General features: G+C 41.5%; 1 protein-coding gene across 1 annotated transcript; it reads left to right on the top strand.

Moving 5' to 3' along the window:
* On the top strand, positions 264-23,826 carry NEMP1 (nuclear envelope integral membrane protein 1). The gene is made up of 9 exons (XM_003481636.4): positions 264-405; positions 10,618-10,742; positions 11,787-12,006; positions 13,818-13,890; positions 15,145-15,238; positions 15,709-15,823; positions 16,500-16,725; positions 17,519-17,692; positions 18,855-23,826. The coding sequence occupies exons 1-9, from the start codon at positions 279-281 to the stop codon at positions 19,036-19,038; spliced, it is 1,338 nt and encodes a 445-aa protein (XP_003481684.2). The 5' UTR covers positions 264-278; the 3' UTR covers positions 19,039-23,826.

Below are 26,647 nucleotides of genomic sequence, written 5' to 3'. Positions count from 1 at the left end.
GAGACGGAAGCATGTTGTTAAGGGGTGGGATCTTCCTGTCGCCATTACTAAGGTGAGGACCCGTTTTCTAATAGGCTGAAAGCTGCTTCTTCCCGCCCTCTCGCGTCAGTTGCTGAGAGGCGGGACTATAGGATCCGTAACCAACGGAGTGCTCGAAGCCCCGCCCATCCGATTGGTTGGTAGGGGGCGGGTCTTGTAGCGGATAGGCTGCTGGCCCTGCCTGTTCCGGGTTAGTTGCCGGGGAGAGGCACGTGAGGAAGAGGCGGCGTGTGGCGACCATGGCGGGAGGAATGAAAGTGGCGGTCTTGCCGGCAGTTGGTTCCGGGCCCTGGAGTTGGCGGTCCGGGGGCTGTGGGGCAGTGTGGCTGCTCCTGGTCCTTTCCGGCTGCTTGGTCTGCGGCTCAGGTACCGCCCGGGCAGCAGCTGCCGAGGGGGCGGGTGCCGAGGGGTTATATTTAGAAAAGTGGGGAGTGTCTGCGGGGCGCTGGCCGTTTTTCTGCAGAGGGGGCAAGGACGTGGTGCAGAGGAAAAAAATCTTCATCCTCGGTGAATGGGCGCCGGCACTGAGGAGCCGGGGCCCTGAGGCGGCCTGGGGGAGCTACCTAGAGTGGGGAGAAGCCTGGAGCCTTTTGGCAGAGACCGGGAGGCCTGAACTGAGTGAGAATTGGTCCTGGGGCTGCGTCGCGCTGTGCGGGCCTCCTTAACTTTTTTGGTTAAAAGGAAGGTGACTCGAAGACCGAATGGGCAGGCAGAGCTGCAGCTGGAAAGGGAGCAGCATCCCATTCATTCAACAGATGAGCAACACATGAGCGTATGCTATCAGGACTCAGGTCGGGGTAGCCGAGCAGATATAGTTCCCTGAAAAGCCGTGATCTCTGTCAGTATCTGTCATTTCTGCCCCTTAAGATTCTGGCCCTATAGAACCGACCTGGAGTTGTTAAATTCCCGTTACCAAAAAAAGATACAAACGCTATTCAGTATCTAATATATTCGGAAATTTATTCATTTCTCAAGATGATTTACTTGGTTGCCGTTACTGGATCATTGGTTTTGGACTGTCATGACATTGTTTTCCTTTTCCACTTGAATCCAGAAAACCTAGAATGTGTTTGTAAAACCTCCCTTGTACCCTTCATAAATGCACAACAGAAAGATGAATGAGGTTTCCAAACATCCACTGGACGGAGTTCAGACTCATGGGGTTAAGGATAATCTTATCTCCTAAATGCACATGACTTCTTACCTCTCCCGTCCTTTGCTGCCTATCTCTTGCTGTCACTTATGATTATCCTTAGCTGCAGCTTTAAGGTTGTCTCAGGATCCATATAACTAGTTCCAAGGTGCAACGTCCTTCTGAAACGGTATTTTTTAGGGAGAGGGGAGAAAGTATCCAGGAAGGTACTTTCCAGAGGCAGAGCCCACAGTAACATTTGAAGGGCTGCATATGATCTGAATGAACTCTGGCTAGATGTTTGTCCTTAGAAGTTGTGTATTACGGAGATGAAAGAACACATGTGTATCAAAATGCTCCTACATAATCATTGAGTAGTTAACAGGCTCAAAGTTACTTTAATGAGGACAGAAACAGGAGAAAGGTAAACTCGGGATAAATGTTCTTTATGGCCTAGAAGATCATATAGGTGGCAGCTGCAGAGACAGTCATGTAATAGAATAGAACTTTCCAAAACTGAGAGGTATCTAAAAAAATGGAATACTTCAAAAGGCAGGGAGTTCTTTCTCTGGAGGTTTTTGAAAAATTTGATTATAAAAATAACGGGAGTTTATTTTAAACTATATGGCAAGCACAATTAAGTATAAAGAGGTAGAGAAAGCACTCACTGTTGATTCCATTCAGAGGCAGTCCATTAAAACACACTTTCTTTTGGTCTGTTTCCACATGTTTTGTTTTTTGGGTTTTTTGGGTATTATGTCTTTTTAGGGCCGCACCCATGGCATATGGAGGTTCCCAGGCTTGGGGTCGAATCAGAGCTGTTGCTGCCGGCCTACACCAGAGCCACAGCAACGCGAGAAACGAGCTGTGTCTGCAGCCTACACCATGGCTCACGGCAACGCCGGATCCTTAACCCACTGAGCAAGGCCAGGGATCGAACCCACAACCTCATGGTTCCTAGTCGGATTCGTTAACCACTGAGCCACGATGGGAACTCCATCAAAACATGTTTAAGATCCTTGAAACATCTTGTTAAAAATTTGTGACCCTGGAGTTCCCGTTGTGGCTCAGTGGTTAACGAAGCTGACTAGGAACCATGAGGCTTCGGGTTCAATCCCTGGCCTTGCTCAGTGGGTTAAGGATCTGGCGTTGCCGTGAGCTGTGGTATAGGTTGCAGACTCGGCTCGGATCCCGCGTTGCTGGCGGCTACAGCTCCGATTCAGCCGCTATCCTGGGAACCTCCATACGCCGCAGAAGCGGCCCAAGAAATGGCAAAAAGACAAAAAAAAAAAATTTGTGACCCACACCCATGCCAGCATTGGATATTCCAGACTGAAACACCTTTGCTAATTTTTTTTTTTTCGACCCCACCTGCAGCACGTAGAAATTCCCAGGCCAGGGATCCAATCTACACCATAGCAGCGACCTGGGTCATGCAATGACAACACATGATCCTTAACCCACTGGACCACAAGGGAGCTCTCATCTTTGCTAATTTGATAGATTGAAAGTGGTATCATTTTATTTTATTTTTTTTTGCTTTTTCAGGGCTGTACCCATGGCATATGGAGGTTCTCAGGCTAGGGGTCTAATCGGAGCTACAGCTTTCGGCCTACACCACAGCCACAGCAATGCAGGATCCCAGCCGCATCTTTGACCCACACCACAGCTCATGGCAATGCCGGATCCTTAACCCACTAAGCAAGGCCAGGAATCGAACCCAAATCCTCGTGGTTACTAGTCGGATTGTTTCCACTCAGTCATGATGGGAACTCCTGAAAGTAATATCTTAATTTATTTTGCATTTCTTGCATTATTTGTGAGGAAGCATCTTTCAGATGTTCATTAGTTATTTAATTTTTTGTTTAGACTTTTACAATTTTTTTGGAGTGTGTGTTCTTTGCTCTTCGCCTATTTATTGTTATTACTATTTATTTTGATTTTTGTATACTTTTATAATCCATTGGAGTTCCGTGGTAGCCTGTAGTTCCGTGGTGGCCTAGAGGCTAAAGGATCTGGCAAAAAAAAAAAAGGAGTTCCCATCGTGGCGCAGTGGTTAATGAATCCGACTAGGAACCATGAGGTTGCGGGTTCGGTCCTGCCCTTGCTCAGTGGGTTAACTATCCAGTATTGCCGTGAGCTGTGGTGTAGGTTGCAGACGCGGCTCGGATCCCGCGTTGCGTGGCTCTGGCGTAGGCCAGTGGCTCCAGCTCTGATTTGACCCCTAGCCTGGGAACCTCCATATGCCGTGGGAGCGGCCCAAGAAATAGCTAAAAAAAAAAAAAAGGATCTGGGATTGTCTCTGTTGTGACTCAGGTCACTGCTATAGTGGGGGTTTAATCCCTGGCCCTGGAATTTCCAGATGCTGTGGACATGGCCAAGAAAAAAAAATAATAAAAAAATAAATAAATTGAACTTTTTAATATATTAAAGTTATATGTATATTTTACAGTATATTATTATTTATATCTATTTTATATATACTATTATATATCTATTTATAATATGTAAACTATTATATAATCTAGTATTTATTGCAGAACTTTAATTTTTTTCCTCCCTCCCTTTATCTTTTTAGATAGGTTTATTCTTTTAGAGTTCTCTTGTCCTGCGCCATAGCCACAACTATTACCAGAGCTGCAACAGTGACAATACCTGATCCTTTTTTTTTTTTTTATTGCTCAAATGAATTTATCACATCTGTAGTTGTATAATGGTCATAACAATCCATTTCACAGGATTTCCATCCCACAGCCCAAGCACATCCCCCCACCCCCAAACTCTCTCCTCCGGAGACCATAAGTTTTTCAATGTCTGTGAGTCAGCATTTGTTCTGCAAAGAAGTTCAGTCTGTCCTTTTTTCAGCTTCCACATGTCAGTGAAAGCATTTGTCGTTGGTGCCTCATTGTATCGATGACTTCACTTAGCATGATAATTTCTAGGTCCATCCATGTTGCTAAAAATGCCGGTATTTCATTTCTTTTAATGGCTGAGTAATATTCCATTGTGTATATGTACCACGACAATACCTGATCCTTAAAACCCACTGAGCCACAAGGGAATCTCCTAAAGATGATAGTTTTTAAGGAAACTTTTAAGTGTGAACTGGATCTCTACTTCTGAAGTAGAGGCTACATAAGAATTAGAAATTGTTTTTCATAAAATGTTTTTCATGATTTTTAGGGTCTATTCTGGTCTTCACAGAATTTTTGATTGAAAAGTAGGTGAAAAGTAAGTTTGTAATGAATATAAGTAAATATGAAGTTACTAACTTTTAAGTAGCTGCTGCTTAATAGGTAAATACAGTAAGCAAGTTGTGATTCGCTAAATTCCAAGGAGACATTTTCCAAGAAGAACTAGATCATTGGACTCAGAAAGCATTTTTTGGAATGGTTAATTTATTCTGCTTTTTAACGTGCTGGCTGACTCAATTTGGGGAAGGGAAAAAGGTGTTTATGTCCTTTTGCTATGGGAAGCACAAGATTCTAACATGAACATTCTGATTCTGACAACTTTTATGTGTTTAAGGTAATTTTGATGTAGTTCTTGTTTTTTTCTAGCAATTTAAACTATAGCTTATCCCCTTAGGCTGAATTGGGGTATTTTCCCTCTTAAAGAATTTCCAAAGATGTGGCTGGCCAAGGTGCTGATTTCTGTGGGAAGGTTGCTGTTAGAGAGCTGTGTTTGTCTGTGTACTTGCTGTGCCTTCCTTTGAATGGTGTGGAACTTGGGAAGAGGAAGAACTAGGTTTTTTTTTTTAAAAGTTTCTTCCTTTTTTTTTTTTTTTTTGTCTTTTTGCCTTTTCTAGGGCCCCACCCGTGGCATATGGAGGTTCCCAGGCTAGGGGTCTAATTGGAGCTGTAGCTGCCAAGCCTATGCCAGAGCCACAGCAACACTGGATCCGAGTCGTGCCTGCAACCTACACCACAGCTCACGGCAGCGCCGGATCCTTAGCCCACTGAGCAAGGCCGAGGACCGAACCCGCAACCTCATGGTTCCTAGTCGGATTCGTTAACCACTGAACCGTGACAGGAACTCCTAAAAAGTTTTTTTTAATGAAGTTTTATTTCTTTAGGAAAACGACATTAAAGAATGTAAAAGTTAGTTTAAAAGCACTGATGCATTTTCTTGGCATTAAGCTTTTCAAATGGCTTGTGCTATTAATACATTATTTATATCTTACTATCCTCTTGAAGATAATAATGGGCTTAAAGAGGTGTTGTTTTATAATACTTGGTGCTGTGAGAGAGGTGGGGTTAATAAGTGTGACTCTTGGTTATTTGTTTTTTTTTTTTAAATTTGTAAGTACAGTAGTTTTAAGCTTCAGAAGAAAGAAAACTATCAATCTGTATTTGTAAGTGGGTGTTCTTTCAGTGTATTTGTGGATTTGCTAGTAAGACAGATATCAATAGGATTTTGAAAAAGTTTCATTTTATGAAAAATAGGCTTGGAGGAAATCCAAATTACTGTTGAATTAAACCCTAGTGAGAACTGATAGATGGCATTCAGGACATGCTACTCCGAAGTGTGGCACCTTGGCATATTGAATACCTTAAGCTGAGGGAGTTTTAGAAAACAACAGAAGCTGGAAGATCACTCTAACCTCCCCTCCTTTGCCCTTCTTCCCTGAAACGGGCCATCCTCATGTGCTAGGTGCCCTCTCTGTACCTGGTGGAAGAAACATCCTGACCTTCAAAGATAAAGGGATACCAAGAAGAATCGTAATAAACAGTCCTTGCTCAGTTTCTCCCAGTTTATTACACTCACCTCATACTCAACCTGTCATATTCCTCCACATTCAAACCCAGTATACAAGTACATAGGTCTAGGAGTTCCTACTGTGGCACAGCGGGTTAAGGATCTGGTGTTGCCGCAGCTGTGGCATAGGTTGCAGCTGCAGCTGGGATTTGATTCCTGGTCTGTGGAACTTCCATATGCTGCAGGTGCAGCCAAAAAAAAAAAAAAAAAAAAAAAAAAAAAAAAAAAAATCAGTACTAGATCTAACTCTTTCTTTAGGTCTTCATTTCCTTATGAAAGCTTTCATGTCACATAAAACAGATAAATATGTACGCATTCTCCTGTTACTATGTCTTTGCTAGTTTAATTTTCATACCCTGCCGGGGACTTTAAGAGGATCAAGGAAAACTTTCCTCCCCTGCAATATCAAGACTGAATTAAAAAATACTGAGATATAATCTACCATAAAATCCATGCATTTTTTTTTTTTTAAGGTAAGAAGTAGATTTATAGAGAGAATATGAGCCATCTCAGAAGGCGAGAGCTCATTGGGTTTTTTGTGGGGTTTTTTTTTGTCTTTTTAGGGTTGCATCTGTGGCATATGAAGGTTCCCAGGCTAGGGGTCAAATGGGAGCTGCAGCTGCCAGCCTATGCCACAGCCACAGCAACACCAGATCTGAGCCGCATCTGCGACCTACACCACAGCTCGTGGTAGCACAGGATCCTTAACCCACTGAGCGAGGCCAGGGATCAAACTTGCGTCCTCATGGATGCTGGTCAGATTCGTTTCCACTGAGCCATGGTGGAAACTCCTCATTGGTTTTTAACATAGAGTTGACCCTTGAACAACATGGGTTTGAATTGACTGGGTTCACTTGTATGTGGGATTTTTTTTTTAAACCTTTTTTTTTTTTTGCTCTTTAGGGCCACAATTGAGGCATATGGAGATTCCCAGGCTAGGGGTCTAATCAGAGCTGTTGTTGCCAGCCTACGCCAGAGCCACAGCAACGCCAGATCTGAGCTGCATCTGGGACCTACACCACAGCTCATGACAACGCAGGATCTGTAACCCACTGAGCAAGGCCAGGGATTGAACCCACAACCTCATGATTCCTAGTCAGATTCGTTTCCACTGAGCCACGACAGGAACTCCTACACGTGGATTTTTTTCCATAAGTATACGCTTTAGTACTACATGACCTGTGGTTGGTTGAATCCACAGATGTGAAACTGGATCCAGAGGACTTACTAAAGTTATATGCTGCTCTTTGGTGGTGTGAAGAGTCATTGCCCCTAACCACGTGTAATTCAAGGGTCAGATGTATTTACAAGGTTATGCAGCCATCACCACTGACTGATTCCGGAATATTTGCCTCACTCCAAAATGAGACCCCATATCTCTTAGTCTTGACTCCCTATTTACCTCACAGGCCCTGGCAACCACTAATCTACTTACTGTCTCTGTGGATTTGCTTATTCTGGATGTTTATATAAGGAGTCATTGAACATGGGGCCTTTTTTTGACTGGCTTCTTTCATTCAGCGTAATGTTCTTAAGGTTCAGCCATATTGTATTTATCAGTATTTTTATTTTTAAATTTCGTTCATTTTATTTCCATCTTGAGGTGTTTTTTGTTTGTTTTTTGGCTGCACCCGCAGCTTGTGGAAGTTCATGGGCCAGGGATGAACCTGCACTGCCTTTTGAACTGTGCCACAGTTGCGGTGACAACTGGATCCTTGACCCACTGTACCACAGAGGAACTTTCTCAGTACTTCTTTTTTTATGGCTGAATAATATTCCATTATATGGATAATACCATACTTTATGTAGCCATAGGTCAGCTGATGCACATTTGGGTTGTTTCCACTTTTTGGTTATTGTGGATATTGCTGCAGTGAACATTTTGTGTGCACATATGTTGTCATTTTCTTGGGTACATACATAGGAGTGGAACTGCTGGATCATGTAACAACTGTTTAAGTTTTTGAGGCACTGCCAAACCGTTTTCCAGAGAGGCTGCATCATTTTACATTCCTAGCAATGATGTAGAAGGGTTTCAGTTTCTCCATATCCTTGCCAGCACTTGGTCATTGTCCTCTTTTTGATTATAGCCATCCTACTGAGTGTGGGTGGTATATCATTTTGGTATATCATTGTGGTTTCGACTTGCATTTTTTTTTTTTTTTTTTTTTTGTCTTTTTGCCTTTTTAGGGCTGAACCCGCGGCATATGGAGGCTCCCAGGCTAGGGGATCTAATCGGAGCTGTCGTTGCTGCCCTATGCCACAGCCACAGCAATGCAAGATCCAAGCTGTGTCTGGGACCTACACCACAGCTCATGGCAATGCTGGATCCTTAACCCACTGAGCAAGGCCAGGGATTGAACCTGAAACCTCATGGTTCCTATTTGGATTCGTTTCCGCTGTGCCAAGACAGGAACTTCTGACTTGCATTTTCATAATGACTAATGATGTTGAGCCTCTTTTCATTGTGTTTATTGGCCATTTGTTTTGTCTTCTTTGGGGAAATATTTATTCAAATCCTTCATCCGTTCTAAAAATTGTTTTTTTTTTCTTTTTATTATTGAGTTGTAGTAGTTCTTTGTATATTTTGGATACTAGGCCTTTGTCAGATATATGATTTGAAAATGTTTTCTCCCATTTCGTGGGTTTTTCCATTTTATTTTATTTTATATTTTGGCTGTGCCTGTGGCATGTAGAAATTCTTGGGGCCAGGAGATCGAACCCACACCATAGTGGCCACCTGAGCTGCTGTAGTGACAATACCAGATCCTTAACCCACTGTGCCACAAGAGAACTTCATGTCTTTTCATTTTCTTGATAGTGGCCTTTGAAACACAAAAGTTTTAAATGTTTTGGAACCATTGTCTAATCCAAGGTCCCAAAGATTTATACTTGTTTTCTTTTTCTTTTTTTTTTTTTTTTTTTTTTTTCTTTTTAAGGCTGTACCTGAGGCATATGGAAGTTCCTGGGCTAGGGGTTGAATTGGAACTGCAGCTGCTGGCCTATGCCACAGCCACAGCAATATGAGATACACCACAACTTGCAGCAAGACCAGATCCTTAACCCATTAATCAAGGCCAGGGATCAAACCCGCATCCTCATGGACACTATGTCAGGTTTTAACCTGCTGAGCTGCAATGGGAACTCCCACCTGTTTTCTTCTAGGAGTTTTATAGTTTTTGCTCTTCCATTTAGGTTTAAGGTCGAATTTAACTTCAAAATTAGTCTTAGCTTTGCTCTAAAACCATTTTGAACTGGTGGATGTCATTGCCTTTTTTGCTTATGTAACTTTGGTTTTCTAAGGTTTGGTTGGGGTTTTGGTGCTTTGGGCTTTGCTTTTTATTTTTTTTAAGGCTGCACCTACAGCATATGGAGGTTCCCAGGCTAGGGGTTGAATTGAAACTGCAGCTGCCGGCCTACACCACAGTCACAGCAACTCTGTATCTGAGCCACATCTCTGGCTTATGCCGAAGCTTGTGGCAACACCATATCCTTAACACACTGAGTGAGGCTAGGGATCGAACCTGCATCCGCAGGTTTTTAACCTGCTGAACCACAGTGGGAATTCCTAGGCTGTTTTGTTTATTTAAACCTACTTTATACTGAGAACCAGAGACATAACTCAGTTTCCCCTTAGAGTTGCACTTCATGAGTTGGTAAGTACAATTTGGAGCTCAAGGAAGAAGTTACTGAAATGTTTTCTGATAAAGAAAGTACCTTGTGGAGTTCGTGTTGTGGTGCAGTGGAAACGAATCCAATTAGGAACCACAAGTTTGCGGGTTTGATCCCTGGCCTCGCTCAGTGGGTTAAGGATCTGGTGTTGCCATGAGCTCTGGTGTAGGTCACAGATGCAGCTCAGATGTGGCTTTGCTGTGGCTCTGGCGTAGGCCAGCAGCTGTAGCTCTGATTTTACCCCTAGCCTGGGAACCTCCATATGCCTTGGGTGCACCCTAAAAAGCTAAAAAAAAAAGAAAAAGAAAGTGCCTTGTGTACATTTAGGTGGGAAAATACCAGAGTGGCCTTAAATTAGCTGAGATTAAATACACACTCCTGAGCGGAGAGCTTTTGTTTTGGTAAAAATCAAAGGGACTGCGTATGTTCATTGGCTGCTCTTAAAACTTGGAATAAAACAGCTGGAAGAAGCTTAAAGTTCTCTAAATGCAAAGGCATTCCCAGCTCTTTGCATCCTACTCAGGAAATGGATTGAGAGGATCACCAAATGGGGTTACTTTAGCTATGTGTTTATAAGGGAAACAGGACCTGGGTTTGAATCTCAGTTAAGCTATTTACTAGTTGTGTGGCTTTGGGCAGATTACTTCCTCTTTCCTAAACATAAGTTTCCTCCTTCGTAAAATGGGGATAATGAGAGTGCCTACCTCATGGCATTGTTGAGAGGGTTAAATGAGACTGCATAGTGTCTGTCTTAATAAACACTTAATAGTGGCTTTAATTATTCTGGACTATTCTGGATTAGTGACTATTTGTAATTAAATAATTGCATTTGACAGAAATAAGATTCTGCTTTATTTCTTCTTTCATCTCAGTTTTCTTCTTTGTGTCTTAGTTGCTAATATTTTAACCCCAGCTTTAAGAAAGTGGTCGGTTTAATTCTTTTTATGAAATGGGTCACACTGGTTAACTTGTTCTGTTATTATACTTAATTCTTATTTCCTTCCTTTGCATGAAAGCCGGAATTGATTTAAAGGTGGTCATGCTTCAGGAATCCAAAGTTTATTGTATGAATACCAGTCAACAATCCTGTTATAAAAATGTGCTTATCCCAAAGTGGCATGATGTATGGACACGGATTCAGGTAATATTAACAACTTTGTTAAGGTTGAGATTACCCTTAATCTCATCAGTGTTTTCATCAGTAAGCATTTATACTTACTTTGTGTTCTCGCTGTTCCTTTAAGTAGCCCATAATACTTGACCCTGAGGTGGACTTCCTTCCTCTTTTTCCCAAAGAGACTACTTCCTTTCTTCCCCTAGCTCCTTTTACACACACCTCTTTCTTTTTAAAGGTCTTATGCCTTCTTTGGGCTGGAAACTGCTGCGTGCCTGTCAGGATGTAAACTCTTGCCTTGCTCTTGCTTCTCCTATTCTATTTTGATTCTACACAAGATGTTGCATAAATCCCCTGAACTAAAGTTTCCCCTTGATAGAATGACTTTGGTCTCATTTATTTCATAACACTGTTGAGCCACCTGGCAAGTGAGAGTGTCTGGCTGTAATGATTGAACAAAATGAGTCCTTTGGAAATGTCTCTACTGCTATAATAGGATAGTTACTGATAAGGGCATTTGTTCACATCAAAAACATAAGGATGGGCTTTTGTGGGGCTTTTTAAATCTTTTTTTTCATTGTCTGGTATAAAGATCATATTCCATCTGAGACATATTATAACCAACATTTACCTATAATCAGTGATTTGTGACAAATGGTTGAATATCTCAGCCTGTCACTATGGGAAACCTTTTTGATGCTGTTTATGCCTGGTAATTTTCTTAATATTCTAGGCCCTTGCTTTGTTGTGATCTCTTATAAATAGTTGTATTGTTAACTCATTCAGCTTGGAGGTCTTTTTTTCTCCTCTATGTTCTGGCCTAATATTAGATTCAGATCATGTTAACAAGACATTCTAACAGCTGCCTCTCTATACCATGTGCAGTGTTATTTGCCCAATTATGTTTTAGCTGCTGCATCTCTGTATTTCTCATAAGCCTGTGGCAAGCTGCTGCCATTATTGATTTAACTATTTACTCTTAAGTTTTTTGTTTTTGTTTTGATTGTACTTGTGAAAAATTTTAATTTAAATACTTCCTTCTTTCTCATCCTGATTTTACTTGTGTTACAGATCCGGGTGAATAGTTCCAAACTGGTGCGAGTCACCCAGGTGGAGAATGAAGAGAAACTGAAGGAGCTAGAGCAGTTTAGTATCTGGAACTTTTTTTCCTCCTTTTTAAAAGAGAAATTGAATGACACCTATGTTAATGTGGGTCTATACAGCACAAAAACCTGCCTCAAAGTTGAGATTATAGAGGAAGACACCAAGTACAGTGTCACTGTGACCCGGAGTAAGTCTTACCTCTGTTTTTCTGATGGATTCTGTGGTGAGAAGGGATTGAGCTTTGTAGGGTATAATTAGTGAGACAGAGAAGTCAGCCCAAGACAGCTCCTTTTGGGTTGTGATTATAACCTGAATATGCCACTGCTCCAAACAGTTCAGAGAGACTCCACCTCTCATAAACCTTCTAGGCCTAGAATTGAGACTTTACTTTAGCTCATGGTGAGTATTTCCTTACCTGGAATTGTGAAGATTTGCATTCTTAATATTTCCCATGGCCCTGAGCTGACATGCCTCGTATTCTTCAGAGTAAAATAGATGAATTCCTATCTTCTGGGCACTTACAGACAAAGGTAGATGTCCTGAAATGTACAGGCCTACACTTGACGACATGAATGGTTAAGGAATAAAAGCTGAAGAAGTGTAGAACTGAATATTAATGCCTCACAAGCAAAAGAATATAGGTGGAGGGAGTTCCCATCGTGGCTCAATGGTTAACGAATCTAACTAGGAACCATGAGGTTTCAGGTTCGATCCCTGGCCTTGCTCAGTGGGCTAAGGATCCGACGTTGCCGTGATCTGTGGTGTAGGTTGCAGACGCAGCTTGGATCCCGAGTTGCTGTGGCTCTGGCGTAGGCTGGCAGCTACAGCTCCGATTTGACCCCTAGCCTGGGAACCTCCATATGCCGCGGGAGCAGCCCTAGAAAAGGCAAAAAGACAAAAAAAAAAAAGAATATATGTGGAACCATAAGTAAATATGAAGATAACTGCAGTTTAAGGCCTATTTAGTATAACTGGGAGTTTTCCCTTCTCTGAATGTGTCCGGAGAAGCTTCACAGAGTTGGTGTCTTTTTTTTTTTTTTTTTTTTTTGTCTTTTGTCACAGCAACGTGGGATCCAAGCCAAGTCTGTGACCTACACCACAGCTCACGGCAATGCTGGATCCTTAACCCACTGAGCAGGGCCAGGGATTGAGCCTGCAACCTCATGGTTACTAGTCAGGTTCGTTAACCACTGAGCCACGATGGGAGCTCCAAGAGTTGGTGTATCTTTATCCTGTGGAATTCTCTTTGACTTTTGGTCTCTCCTTGGTAACTACTCTCCCAGAAGGGTGGTGGTGTGAGTATTGTGCCCTGTCCTAGGATTCTGCACTTTGGTTGAATAGGATTGGCCTGTTTTTTGGTGTTCCTTTCACATGTACTGATCCTCTCCCTCCTGTTCTGTTTGTGGGCCTCCCTGAGACTCAGAGCTCTTGGATGAGAAAGCTGTGAGAGTGACTGGTATGCCACTAAGGGGCCTCTGCTTGGGTCCTCTGGTTCTGGGCAAAATGTGTAGGCTTTTCCAGCACAGTGCATGTGTAGTGAAGAGAAGTAGGTGGTGGAGTTGGTCAAGAAAAGCAGCCAATTAGAGAACAACAGGAGGGCCCTGACCCAGAGTTCCAGGCTAATCTGCCAAATCTGAGCCTGTGAGTGATTCAAGGTGTGAAAGCCAGAGTGGTAGTGACCCCTTGTGGGTGACTGTTGAAATGCTGATGGTGCTAAGGCTCCATCCAGAGCAAAGTTTAGCTACTTTTAGCCTTAGGTAGGTAGCCAAAATAAAAATAAACTCTTCTTTGGTGAAGTACAGGTTAGGCAGAGACCTAATTATACTTTCTCTTTGGAAAGGTGCCCAGGCTTTGTGTAGAATTAAAAATGCTATTTAGGTGGACTGTTTGCTGCGTTTATTTCATTAGCTGACCAATGATGCCAACATTGCCTTTTATTCTATAATGGCTTAAATTGTTTGGTTCCCCTATTAAGCAGAAAACTTTTATTTATTTCAGGATTTGACCCCAAACTCTTCCTCATTTTCCTTCTTGGACTTATGCTATTTTTTTGTGGAGACTTGCTGAGCAGGTAGGTTCCAAGGCTTGTCAAAATGAGGAAGCTCAGACCTACCCTGCTTGACCTTTATCATAAAGTCTTGAAGTGCTGCCATTCCCTTTTCTAGGACCTTTCTTGAGGGCTTGGCCATTTCCTGCTTGGATAATTTTAAAAAATATTTTAATGTGTGTTATAATTATTGGTTTTTTTCTTATTAAGATTGACAATAATGAAATTCCCCCATTAGGTTACCCATCATGTGATGGGATTTAGCCAATACATCGCCAACCTTCTCACCATTAGAAATAACATGTTAAACCCTCATTTTTACAGAGGTGTGTGTTGATGAGTTTCATGCTGTTCAGAGATAAAGAAACAAATATCAACCACTTTAGGAACCTGCTAGCTAAGCTTGGTGAACCAAACATGTACAAATACAAAGAAAACATATAGATAAATAAACATTCAACAAAAGTAGAATCAACATTCACTTTGTACATGAGGAAAATATTTGTGGAGTAGTGAATGAAAGCTTATCAGTTGAAGTTCAGCTGGTGTGAGTTTGATGGAAATTGTTCCTTATTTTGGAGCTCCTGAGAAAAACTCACAGTAAGGGAGGAATATCTAGTAGAAAAAGCCTGGAGTAGGAGCTCTCTTCTGTGCCCTGTGTTTGGTTTATCCTTCTGGGTAAGCACTTCAGTTCTAGGTTCCAGTCTCCACTTGGGCAATACTTCTTACCCCTTCCTTCTACGTAGAGAAGGTGTGTGGTTCCTGAGAAGATTCTTATTAAAAATTGGATAGGGAGAGATGCTGGGGATGGAAGTGGGAGACTAGGCAGAGGTTTATTATTGCTATATATATGTGTGTGTATATATATATTCCCCCCCCCCCTTTATTGGCTGCCCTGGCAGCATATGGAAGTTCCCAGACCAGGAATCGAATTGGAGCTGCAGTTGTGGCAACATTGGATACTCAACACACTGTGCCAGGCAGCAGCTTGAATCAGCAATGTTACAATAGAGATAAGCGGGATCATTAACCCACTGCACCACAGTGGGAACTCCTTATTGAGATATGTTTGAGGAGCCCTCATTGATACTAATCCTCATGATCTAGCAACAACTACATTATACTCATATCTTCAGTTTTTCGGATCTCAAGTGTTGGGCAATTACCTACTCATCTTGTATCTTTTTTCTTTCTTTTGGTTGGGATAATTGTCTAGTTTGAAGAATGCCATGTATGAAGAATACATACATAGTCATGAAATGAATTTTCTTTCTGCAGAAGTCAAATCTTTTACTATTCCACTGGGATGAGTGTAGGAATTGTGGCCTCTCTACTAATCATCATTTTCATACTGTCCAAGTTTATGCCCAAGGTAAGTAGCAGAGTCCTCATATGCAGTTAGAATGAGCTTCAACAATTGAAGGACTCTTTTCTTGGATAATCTTACAGTACTGAAAGTTTGCATTGACGGCTGATAAGTCAATGTCTGTCTACTTGTTCCTTAACTCAGAAAGGTACTTTCCGTAATGAAACTGGAGCCTGATTACAAACTCTCTCTTTTTATTTGAAATCCTGTGCACAGTTGGGGGGATTAAAGTCTCCTTCCTGTTTGCTAATTACATAGATTACATAACCAGGCTTTTAAGTTATTTAGCATCTTATTTTCTCAGTATTCTTTGTAGACTATATCATTTTAAATATAAAGGACATCTTTTTAGGAGATGTATTTTGTGCAGTTTTATTAGGTTGAATTTTTTTTTTTTTTACATCATCGTTGCGCTTTGTTTCTTTTATGTATGGAAAGCCTGTTGTAACTTTGTTTTCACTTCTACTCTGTCTTAGAAAAGTCCCATTTACATCATCCTGGTGGGAGGCTGGTCCTTTTCTCTGTACCTCATTCAACTAGTTTTTAAAAATTTACAAGAGATCTGGAGGTGTTACTGGCAGTATCTTTTAAGTAAGTGTTACCAGTTTTGCTTTCCTTTTTGTATGGTTATAGGCTGTTGTAGTTGTTTTAGATGTTGCCTGCTTATAGCAGTTTAATAGTCCTTGCCATTTTATTAACTTGTAAGAATCATAGTTTTTTACTTATTTCTAACCCCTCTGTAGTTGCCACCTTCTCTTAAATTAAAATGATAATGCTTGGGAGAAAACTGATTTTGTTGGTGTTTATAAGTACACCTCTCTTTATGCAATAGGCATCTTTCTGGAAAGCTGTAAATTGACTTTATAGATATAATCATATTTTAAATATACTTGAGGACCTTAAGAAGTAAAGGACTCTACATTGGACCTTATCTATAAAGTGAGAATCCTTTGGTTATACAAATAGTAACCCTTAATCTATCCTTTGAGAGGTGACTAATCTGGATTTTCATATATTAGGTTTTTTTATAAACAGACTATTTTAGAACCGTTTGTCATGTAGCTTTAATTCTCCATTTGAGAATTAAGTAAATTTGGAACAACAGGATAGAAACTTAAAGAGATTAATATATATGAATAATGAAAAAAGTGTGAATAATTGAATAAAGATCTTACCCGTTTTCCTGGTTCAGTAGGTCCTATACCACACAGATTATTTTGACAAGTTATAGATGAAAAAGAATGTCTTCTGATAACTCTTCTCATAGGCTATGTCCTCGCAGTTGGATTCATGAGTTTTGCAGTCTGTTACAAGTATGGGCCCTTGGAGAATGAACGAAGTATCAACCTACTAACCTGGACCTTGCAGCTGATGGGCCTATGTTTCATGTATTCCAGTATCCAGATACCACAGATTTCCCTTGCCATTATCATCACTGCACTGTGTACTAAGAACCTGGAGTACCCTATTCACTGGCTGTACATTACCTACAGGTGACTGAGAGGCAATGTAACTTTGTACTGATACACGCAGTGTGGGATGCAGTTGCAGCAAAAGGAGACAGAGGTGTTGACCTGGGAGAGCCTCTTTGTTAATGAAAATGTATTATGTGTCACTTTTGTTTCTTTCAAGTCTTTCTTTTTATATTCGCTGTAGGCATTTTATAGAACTTATAAATTCTAGTCGTTTTATATAAAATAAAAACATCTAGTAAAGTGTCATATGTTTCTATTACCACTAGGTGGTGCAAAGTCTATCACTTTTCTAATACATGCCTCAGGTACCTGGTTTCAGATTATTTCACACTGGCTCTCAAATTGCTTTGGGAATTCAATTTTAATCCAATTTTAAGCATGTTTGTCACTTCACAGGGTGACTATGGAATGGTCATAGGTTCTGAGGTTATCAATGGTTGTTCTTGCTACAGATAGTCAAAGTAATGCTTTCATTTTGGGGGACCCAAGTTAATACACTACCATCGTATGCCATCATTTTCTTGTGGGTTTTTTTTTTCTATTTATTGGGAAATAAATATTTGGCTATCACTTATTGGAAAATAAGTGAGTATATCCACATAAATGAATACCATTAACTACTCTGACTTATCAGTCATAATCTAATGTGTCAAGATTACATTATAACTAATGATCTATAGAAGAAAGGTGGGAGCAATGACTCAAATGTGCAGGCTCTCTGCTGTATGCTTGATGCACTGAAGGGAACTAGAGGTAAGGATGGATGTAGCTTACTGATTAATCATTCATGATATTATTTTGGTGAGCACAGAAAGATGTGTAAGGCAGCAGAAAAGACTGTCCCCCCTCGTCTCCTGACAGAAGAAGAATATCGGATACAAGGAGAGGTAGAGACCCGAAAGGCTTTAGAGAAGCTTAGAGAATACTGCAACAGTCCAGACTGCGCAGCTTGGAAGACTGTTTCTCGAATCCAGTCTCCAAAGAGGTAAATAAACTCTTGGCCAGAGTGCCAAGCACAGCAATTCAGGATCTGAGCCCCTTCTGCAACCTACACCTTAACTCACAGCAATGCTGGATCCTTAATTCACTGAGCAAGGCCAGGGATCGAACCCGCATTTTCATGGATACTAGTTGGGTTCATCACTGCTGAGCCATGACAGGAACTCCTGACCTTGGGTTTTAACAGAGATCATACCTCTATAATCATTTTGGATTTGTGGCTTTGTTTTCTTGTTTATCTAGGAGTAGTCAAGAGAAAGGTACGTATATCATCATATGTTAAGCAATAGCCTTCTTCTTGATTCCTTGGAAGGAACTGTTTATTCTAGCTTTGATTGTAGCATTGAGATGAGAAGACTCCAGTACCATATTAAGTTTCCCCTCTGATAATTTTGCATCTCTCTCTCTTTTTTTTTTTTTTTTTTTTTATCTTTTTAGGGCCTCACCCGCGGCATATGGAGGTTCCCAGGCTAGAGGTTGAATTGGAGCTGTAGCTGCCAGCCTATACCACAGCCATAGCAACACCAGATCCAAGCCTTGACTACAGCCTGCACTGCAGCTCATGACAACACTGGATCCTTTAACCCACTGAGAGAGGTCAGGGTTCGAACCCGCGTCTTCATGAATACTAGTCAGGGTTCATTACCACTGAGCTATGACGAGAACTCTGTGGGGTTTTTTTGTTTGTTTGTTTTTGTTTTTTAAAGGAGGGGTGTCCTTTTTATTTTGAAGCAACTGTGTGAGTCTGTGAAGCTTTAATCTGAAATCCTGCAGGATGGCATAAGGTTTATAGGGCCATAAACACAAATAAATGTATAATGCCCCTTAATCTTCTTTTATCAGGATTATGGATGACTAAAGGAACTTTAGCACTTCCCTAACTGAAAGGGCAACTAAACTTCATTAACGAAAAGTGTTTATTAAGCAGGATGAGGTTACATGGGATGTCAGCCTGTGATCCCGGCCTTCCTTTTCCTCTTACTCCTTGCTTTAGTTTACTTACCTGCCAGAGTAAGCACAGGGGTGTTGGCTAGATGCAATATAGTTTGAATGGAGAGCATATCATGGATTTCAGTTTGTTCCTCTTTTGAAAAAAACAGAAAGGACGGAAGATACATTCCTAATGAGTGTTACCTTCTCTTTTCCAGATTTGCTGACTTTGTGGAAGGTTCTTTCCACCTCACACCAAATGAGGTTTCTGTCCACGAACAGGAGTATGGATTAGGGAGCATTATTGCCCAGGATGAACTCTATGAAGAAACATCCTCTGAGGAAGGGGACACAGATTCTCGGTACCCTGCTATCACACAACAGAACAACTTCCTGACTTAGATGGTCATCGGTTATTTGGTACCTCAGTGGTCCGGGTTGCATGTATTATGCAGGTGTTTCTCAAATCTTTGAAGCAGGGTGAGATAGTGCAGAAATTCTCCCAGTGAAATTACAGGCCTGAGTAGGCCTCTCCTCTGGAAACGGTCTTGGTGGTCTCTGTGGGATCCCAGGGAAGGAGATGGATAAAACAGTGACTGCTTCCCATCGCTTCCCAGTGTATCCTGTTGGTTAAGTTCTCGACCCACCTTTATGTTTCCAAAGAGACTGGGTGGCCACAGCTGGCACGGCATTCATTCCACTTCCTCTTGAAAATTGACTCACTCACGGCATTTCAAACTCAGAAGAGAGGACTGTTAAAGTGAAGTAATGCTTTCAGACTATAGGCTGCATCTTCCAGAGACAGATCCATAAATCTGAGCCTTTTTCACTGCTTTTGTTTCAGTGACTTTAGCATAGTTCTCATTTTAACTGTTTGAAGAAGAAAATAGATGAATATTGTCTTGTTTTTTAAATGAATACATGTAAAAAAAATGTAACAAGCTCATGTTCCAGAGCAACAAGCCCCATAGGCCCCCACGTATTTATTGGTATGGATTATCCATTAAAGCTCCAGGAGCTGTTGTATTGAGCTTTGAATTGGTTCTCACACATATGATATTCTAAGTTCTGCTTACTTTTAGGAACAGGCCTTCTTGTAGGGGAGGTTTGTTGGACTTTTTATTATATTAACTCTCAGTGCTATTTAAGCAGTACATTTGCATGCTTCCTTTCCAATTCCTCTTTGTCCCTTTGCCGCGTCAGGAAGGGTCTCTTCCCTCACCTCTAAAGTTATGTATAATTTGGTTGGTCTCATTTCTTATATTTCTCTTCCACATTATTCCTGCTAGTTAGGAGAAGCGACCTTAGTATTTAGGGAATTTAAATGCTTTCTACAGGTTCTACATTTTTCCTGTCAGTGGGTCGCATATCTTTGTTTTTGGGAGTTTTTTGGTTTTGTTTTTTGCTTTTGCTTTTTAGGGATGCACCTGCAGCATGTGGAAGTTCCCAGGCTAATGGTTGAATCGGAGCTGCAGCAGCTGGCCTATGCCACAGCCACAGCAATGCCAAATCCGAACAGCATCTGCGACCTATACCACAGATCACAGCAATGCCGGATCCTTAACCCACTGAGCAAGGCCAGGGATCGAACCCGCATCCTCATGGATACTAGTTGGCTTTGTTACCACTGAGCCACGACAGGAACTCCCATGTATCTTTGAATTGCTGTGGAATCAAGAAATTATCTCCTTCCTTTTCCTCTCCCTTCCTTTGTCCACTGGTTCTACGTATTCTTTTCAGCCTTTCCTCACCACCCGTACCCCTCCCTCCAAGGAGTCTGGCTAATTTGTAAGCCCTGAAAATATCTATGAAGTTTCTTGATACAACAAACAAGTCGTAGCTATGTAGCTGCTCCAATTTGCATTGCTGGGAGATGGACTGCCAGATGACCCTCATGCCTCTGGGTGCTTGTTCAGCCATCAGGATCAGATGCAACTTTTCTGTGAACTTATTGTACTTATTTGCAATTCCATTTCTGACCAGAGAGTCATGTTGCCTTTTATTACAGTGGCATTGGTTTCACATTCTTTTGCTATTGGAAAGTACCTTTATAAGCCAGCAATGCCATTTATGAGGGAGCAAATTCCCAAGTCTCTGTCATTTGCTTGGTTCTGTCTTTATGATCTTCACCCTCGTACCTTGGAAAAGCTGTAATTACCTTAGCCGGGAAGATAGACATTGATGGCAGGAGCACAGCATCGGACTGACTGACTTTACCATGATCATGGAGATGGCAGATGACTTTTTAAAAAGCTATGATGACTCCTTCACACCAGCCATTTAGTAGATAATTTTGAAAGACTCTGAGCTCTATTACTGACTTCCAAAATGTCAGCTTTGAGACTCTCCTCCAGGTGGCCAGTTGATTTTTTTCTGCGTTGTTTCCCATAGCTTTAAACTGTCCTAAAGTGACAACTACCTCAGTTGGCCGCAAATATATATCAAAGTGAAAAACAAGCAGTACTTGAGCAGATGCCCTGGCTTAAAGTTGCTTTATATTAGGAAACCTTTATACCTTTGTGAACTATGTACATGGTTAAGTTTTTAATCCCTCTACGATGAACTATTAAGACTTCTCAAATTTACTATTTTTTTCTCCATTTATAGAAATTGAAACCAAACATTTGAGCAAAGGTTGATTTGAAAAAATAATTCAGCTATACAAGTGATCTCAGGATTCCCTGGAGAGGTTGGTGCCTTCCCCATGTAGCTACTTTGGGACATGGTCCCTTGCCTCCAGGGTGACTTTTCCTGACTCTTTATTTCAGTGAGAAAGCATTGTGAAGGAGAAAAGATGCTCTTCTTTTTCTGTTTAGTGAACTCCTTGTAAGATAAGAGTTTTCATCTCAAGACCAGTTTTTCTCACTGTGTTTGAATTTGGGTTGAGTAAAATCCGACTCGGTTTATTATTCCCTGTCTGATAGTTGGAGAACTGAGCGGTAGGCAGTGGTGATGACAATGGGTCCCGCAGCATGAGAGCTGCTTTCAGACAGTGAAGTGCCTCTGGTGTGCTGTGTGTCCTTGCTCTTCCTGCCTGTGTGGCTCTGCCCCAGATGCTTTAGAGCCTCTGTGTGCCCGGAGATTGCTTGACTCCGCAAGCATTTAGGAGCTGCTCTTGTCTCCCTCTCGGCCGCTTAATCTGCTGGCTCAGTTGCTACTTGAAGCCCCCATTTAATTTTCTGTGGCAGTTACAGCTCTTGCAGTTTCAGCATTGTCTCATCTCAGACCGATCTCATCAAGGATTGAAGGGGTAACTATGGAGTGAGCTGGACATTGGAGCCACGTCTGCTGCCACGTCAGCGTCTTGCTTGGCAAATATTAAGCTATAAATTGGCCCTCCGGCTCAGGGTCTCATCAGCATTGGAAATCTATCGCCTCTAATGGGTCTGACCAAGTTGTGTAGAGCATGGCTCCCATTAATGGGAATACAAGAGCCAACTGGCCTAAAACATCTCTTCACTTTCCCATTTGGATTGCTTTTGTGAGACCAGTGGAACCAATGACTGAAAATAAGGGAAATTTAGCAACTTTGATAACTTCTAAAAAGAAATTCCTATCAGCCACTACATTGCACCCAAACTAGTTTATTTCTCTTCCCAAATTCATGACTCTTTTTTTTTTTTTTTTTTTTTTTGGTCTTTTTATCTTTCCTAGGGCCGCACCCACCACATGTGGAGGTTCCCAGGCTAGGGGTCTAATCAGAGCTGTAGCCGCCGGCCTACACCAGAGCCACAGAAAGGCCAGATCCAAGCCGTGTCTGTGACTTACACCACAGCTCATGGCAACGCCAGATCCTTAACCCACTGATTCAGGCCAGGGATTGAACCCACAACCTCATGGTTCCTAGTCAGATTTGTTAACCACTGAGCCATGATGGGAACTCCAAAATTCATGACTTTTATATCTGTTACAGGACTTTGCTGATAATAGACCTTGGGTCCCAGGTCCCAGGTCCCATTTTGTGCTAATACATACATTCTAGGGCCTAACGCTCTCTTCATTGACTGTGTTCCACTTGGCATATATGATAGAGATTTGATGAGTGAAAGGACCCAAGTAGGCCAGATAGTTTCCCCAGGCCCTGATATCCATAAAAGGCTTGGGAATGGGTTATACATTAGCCTTCAATTCTTTTGTTGTTCCAGAAAAAAAGATGGGCTCAGATGGATGCCTGCGTAAAAATGGTTCCTAGCTATGTACTCATAACTCCTCTGAATTGAGTACTGAAAGTTGAAGTAGGAGGAAAGGAAATTAAATGTCCTCTAGTATTCCTTTGGACTCAGGTCTGACATATGAGATAATAACTTATATTGAAATGCCAAGAATTTTATCTGAACCAAGGAGAGGACAGTTTGACAGATTTATTATGCCTTCATGTTACATAGGCCCTGAAACCAAGTAATAAACATAAAATAGCCATTGCACAAGGCAAATGTACTTGAAACCTTTTGTTTATGTTTTGACATAGCAGACACTGATCTTTTTTTTTAGGGAAACCTACTGAATTGTGGTGATCCAATGGTGTCTTTTCGTAAGTTAGCTTATGGATTCAGTTGCTTTTGAGTTGGATGCTAGATGGTTATTACCTTGAAAAGGGAAATTGGTGCCTTATGTGGTGGGAGCCAGAGCCTGCCGAGAATAAACAAAGCAAACTCGTGCCAGTGTCAGTGCACAGCTTTAGTGGGAATGGGAAGTCCACCCAGCCTCTTCAAATTTGGGGCTTTTGGCTCCCACACCCCCTGCCCATGTGTGTCATCTTCCTTTTCACACTCTTGACAATAACTTGAAAATGGTGAAATCACCTTCTCTGAAATTTTCTACAGTGTGGACAATGTTCTTATCTTGTTAATATAATAGATAGCTCCTAATGTGAGTATTAGAACTGTTACAGCCTGCAGTTGCTCCAGTTTATCAAGTTTCTAGAATTCATGGTGAAATGGGGAATTACTGGGTAAGTTTTAGCCTGCGGGTAATGCCTTAGTGTTATTTTAAAAGATTGCCAATTATATTTAAAATAAGTGTTCATGAATGTTTGAAAGGGACAAAATGATCAGGGAGGGCTCTTTGCCATGGGTCTTATTTTCATTCTTTTCTGTAAGAAAAAATAATGATGTCTTATTATATATTTTTTCATTTTTATTATACAAGTTTGTAAGTAATCCCAACTTTAATAAAGTTTTATAGACTGTATAGTGGTTTCTCTTAATGAACATGTGCTTTTCTTGTTTGGATCTCTTGTTTTCAGAAAATCAGCAATTAGCTCCTCTGTTTCATCTTTCTAATGATGGTTTCATTTTTCTTTCTTTATTATTTTTTTTTAACCACTGCTGCATATCCTAGATATGTCTTGGTCCGCTTCCATCCTTGGACTGGATGATTTCCCAGGATGCCAGATCTCTGAGGAGTTTTCTTGCAGGAGCAGTGGGTTGTACAGCTGTACTGTCTCATAGAAAAATACTTTATTGGTTTTTCCTGGCCCAGGAAGTTTTCTGTTCTTTTTATTTTTTTTTTTTTTTGGTTTGTTTTTGTTTTGTTCTTTTTGTTGTTTTTTTGGTCGCTCCTGCGGCCTGTGGAGTTCCCATCCACTGTGCCACAGAGACCTAGTTCTTTTCTTTTTTTAATGACATAGAGTACCTCTTTTGTTTCTGGATTGGGGTGGGGGGGGGGTGAGGGGAACACCTGTGGATTCAGCTGTGTGATGCCTTTGCAGAGCTTTCTATAGGGTGAAAAGCAGCTGGAATGTAGTGAGTATTAGGGACCATGGAAGAAAAACTTCAATTAGGTCTAGGCCCAGCTTCTGCAGTAGGAAGGAGTGTGGTACTTTCCATTTTCTTTTATGTTTTGACTATTTTCTTTGCTCTTCCATTATAGCACTTGCATTAATTCTGTACCTCTCCTCTCTTCTCAGTCATTTAGACTACATGGAAATCCATTGTCCATTTTTCAAAGACAGTTGGTGAAATAGGAAGAAGACAGGATATGGACCATATGTAAATTTATGTAGATTCATGCACATTATTCACGTCCTTTCTCTTCTGTTACCAAACTAGGTAAATAAGAGACAGGTGGTAATCAGTGGTTGAATTAATACAAACTTAAATTATAATTGCCAGGTTTGCAAGATCATGGGGCTTTGGCGACAGAAAAAAAGATAAAGTATGTAAAGCAGTTCTTCTCTTTAATATGCATAGGAATCATCTGGGGAGCTTGTTAAACTGCAGGCTTCTGATTCTGCATTTTTTTCTTTTTTCTTTCTTTCTTTTCTTTTCTTTTTTTTTTTGTCTTTTTGTCTTTTTAGGTCCCCACCTGTGGCAAATGTAGGTTCCAGGCTAGGGGTCCAGTCGGAGCTACGGCTGCCAGCCTATGCCACAGCAATGACAGATCCAAGCTGCGTCTGCTATCTACACCACAGCTCAGGGCAACACCGGACCCTTAACACACTGAGTGAGGCTGGGGATTGAACCTGAGTCCTCATGGATACTAGTCAGATTTGTTCCTGCTGAGCCACGACGGGAATGCCTGTGAAGTGAATATCCCTGGGAGGACTAGTGAGTATGAATTGGACCAATGAGTGTAAGGGCAAATTGCTGCCCTCCCAACTCTCAGAAGTCAGCACTGAAGAATCTAGAATGGCTGCTGCTGCTTCTAGTTCTACTTTGCCAGCTTCATTGAAGTATAATTTATAACATAATACAGTAAAATTCACAAGTTTTAAATTTTGCTGAGTTTTAGAACATTGTAAATCAGCTATAATAAAAAACTTTTTGAAAAATTTTTGCTGAGTTCTGACAAATGGAGACAGTTGTATAACCACCACCACAGTCATGACATAGAGCATTTCCCATCACCTCAAAAAGTTCGTTGCACAAACTGGAAATGTGTTTGTGTTTTGGCTGCTCCTGTGGTGTATGGAAGTTCCTGGGCCAGGGATCGAATCTGAGCCACGGCTGTGACTGCAGCAACACTGGATCCTTAACCCACTGTGCCAGGCCAGGGATAGAACCCACTGCCCCAGAGACAATGCTAGATCCTTAACCTGCTGTATCACAACAGGAACTCCTAGACTAGATTTTTTTTTTTTTAAAGTATTGTTGATTTATAATGTGCAAATTTCTGCTGTAGAGCAAAGTTTCCTAGTCATATATACATTCTCTTTCTCATATCATTCCCCCATCATGCTCTATCCCAAGAGCTTGGACATAGTTCCCTGTGCCATACAAGAGGACCTCAATGCCCATCCCTTCTAAAGACTGGAAAAAATTTTTTCTTTTTAGGGCTGCACCTGAGGCATATGGAGGTTCCCAGGCCAGGGATTGAATTGGAGCTACAGCTGCTAGCCTAGGCCACAGCCACAGCAATGCCATATCCTTAACCCGCTGAGCAAGGCCAGGGATGGAACCTGTGCCCTCATGGATGCTAATTGGGTTCATTAACCACGGAGCCACAATGGGAACTCCAAGACTGGAAATTTTAATCGAAGGAGAAGGAAGGGGATTTCAGAGTCAGAGTGGAAGAAGACCAGTACGCTCCAATTCCATCAGTTTTGCCTGGAAGTGGGAGATGATAGTTCTGCATCCCCTACCCCCAGAATGCTTTGACATATCTTGAAATCCTAACTAAGTTGGATGTGTACTTGGTATCTTGTTAATTGAGTGATCTACTCATCCCCATTCGCCTAGAACTTGCCTGGTTTTAGCATTCAAATTCCCATGTCCAGAGGATTCATCTCAGGTCCTAGACAAACCAGGATGTTTGGTCACCCTGGCTGTGACCTTCTTGGCATTGTTTCCAGGCCTGAGGCTGCCATCTCACTTTTACAGTCACTTCTTTCATGTGAGCACATAGTAGGTGCTCAATAAATAAGTCAATGGGTGGATATGGATAAACGCCAGTTGTAGGCAGCTGCAGATTTCTGGCCTGGAGGACAGAAGACCCGGTTCTGGTCTCAGCTCTGCCAGGTTTGCAGCAGTGTAATCCTGGGGAAGTGGTTTCTCATTCTAGGTCTCTTTCC

The sequence above is a fragment of the Sus scrofa genome, chromosome 5, assembly GCF_000003025.6.
Source record: "Sus scrofa isolate TJ Tabasco breed Duroc chromosome 5, Sscrofa11.1, whole genome shotgun sequence".
NCBI classification, from domain to species: Eukaryota; Metazoa; Chordata; class Mammalia; order Artiodactyla; family Suidae; genus Sus; species Sus scrofa.
Note: the sequence above shows the minus strand (reverse complement) of the source record. Positions and strands in the feature narration are given on the sequence as shown.